Here is a 2,066-nt window from a genome sequence, read left to right on the forward strand (position 1 = left end):
ATAACAATAAAATTATTTTTACATTAAAAACATAGTTTTTCCCACAATAATGGACGCCAGCTTGGAATTTGTCATGATGACGTCATTATTCCGATCAAATTTTTTAATGAGAGTGATGAGTAACTATATAGCCAAGTTTTTGATACATTTCATATCCACAGTATATGTAAAAGTGACCAAAAACATAAAGTTATTTCCCCTACCCCCATTTTAAATAGTTTAAAATAGGTATACACATCTAGATGTGTATAAGAGCAAGCCCTAGGCATGGGGATTTTTTTTCTGAGACACTATAGGGTATGTTGATTCAGAAAAACCAAAAATTAATTTTCCTTTACTTTTTTCCCGCTAAAATTCATTTCAGCAGTTTTACAACCAGGCTAGTTTTGCTAAAAAAAAAACCAAAAAAACCTGCCCGTGCGTGATCGTGTGGATCGGATACACAAATTATTTTACGTTTCGAAACCAAATAAACCTTTCTTAAACTGATTTACTTTTGTCAAGTTTATTTTAATGTACACGTTAGTATTTATTTCGTCATTATATCTTATAGTTTGACAAGCTTGCTATCGTTCTAGTGGTGCCTACGAGGCCTTAGGCTTGGTGTCTTCATAAATAGAGACCCCGCCAGTTTGACGTCTTTCCTATCTCAGGCAGGAATATTACTCAAAATACCAAAAAATAAATAAATAAATCAAATAAAATAAAAAATCGGAATTTAAGGGCAACAGAACAATTTTTTTGGCCTTATACGTACGTCATCTTGAGCATCAATGGCCGACGTTCCGATTTTTCTTTCAATATCTGTTACCAAATCTCTTGAATGCTTTTCCGACGTTTGAACAGACTGCTACCAAAAAAAAACATGGTTGGCTTTAGTAATGAATAAAAGACAGGAGTGAAAGAGATAAAACAAGACAATTATAAATATAAAACAAAACATACAGTGCAGGAAAATATATAAATTACATTTAAATTAACAATATACAATATATACAGAAAAGTGATAAGGGATTAAAATGAATTATATACCGTGGTAAAAGTTGAAAATTATTTGACAATATGAAAAAAATAAAACGAACGGTACTGTGTAAAGTCAACTTAATTTAAATTCATAAGCCATATGTAGATAAGCCAATCTGATTGTGACTAGTCGAGACCAGGGCATATCTTTGACTTTAAATTGAACAGAGTTTTAATTATGTTAACATAGAACAAGTATAGAGACTAGCCCAAATGCAAAAAAACTGTATTTAAAAATTAAATAAAAGTGTATGTGTAAGTAATCTGTTGGTAATTATGATATTAATATAAATAGGTATATATTTGTATTATTATTATGAGTAAATATGTATTCAAAATAAATTAAATTTAACGAAAATAATGAAGAAGCATAGAAAGAATGAAGAATAGCAAAGCAATTTGGTGACGCTGAAATATTTACCGAAAATAAACAATAATAATCATTTTGTCATTATTACATCACGTTTTTATAAGAAGTTGTTGGCACTAATCGTCAGAGGTAAAAGTGTAGGCAGCCTACACGTTTCATAAAGGCTTATTCGACATCGAACACTAGACCTTACATGATTTCCAAAATTACTTTTTTTTTTAATGAAAAATGAATATATCTTACAATAAATTTTTTTTAAGCATCTATGGTGTTAAAAAATCAGGAGAGGGTAAAAAACCCTAATATTGTGTTCTATAGAAAGTTGCAACAATGTTCTGAAAATAAAGATACTGGAAATACAAGGTAGAGCGCTCGCATAGCAAAAATGAGGCGAAAATTGGTCTAAACGTAAATCACGTTGCCTTTACCCAGTACCGTTTGTGAAATGTCCCCTACTAATAATAGTAACATAAAATAAAAATAAAAAGTGAATAAATTAAAATGGTTAGACATACAATCAATTAAACGATAGTGCGCTATCATTAAGTCAAGTCAAAGTCTTAAAAAGCTATTTCAATGTTTACATTGTACAGTAATCAGCAAGATCATGTCTGTTTTCTACAGCTGCTATGGCAAGGATCTAGCGTCAATATCAGCTGCGTGATACTATATA

The 2,066-nt window shown here is 30.3% G+C and overlaps 1 protein-coding gene across 1 annotated transcript in view; it reads right to left on the reverse strand.

The window, feature by feature from the left end:
- Positions 1–2,066, reverse strand: part of LOC117122604 — a 20,096-nt gene that overhangs the window by 11,134 nt on the left and 6,896 nt on the right. The window contains exon 3 of the mRNA XM_033268242.1: positions 758–850. Within this exon, the coding sequence (XP_033124133.1) occupies positions 758–850 (93 nt within the window). The remainder of the gene's footprint in view (positions 1–757; positions 851–2,066) is intronic.

The sequence above is a fragment of the Anneissia japonica genome, unplaced genomic scaffold (genome assembly GCF_011630105.1).
Source record: "Anneissia japonica isolate Jap-2015-1 unplaced genomic scaffold, ASM1163010v1 scaffold288130_len101125_cov175, whole genome shotgun sequence".
NCBI lineage: Eukaryota > Metazoa > Echinodermata > Crinoidea > Comatulida > Comatulidae > Anneissia > Anneissia japonica.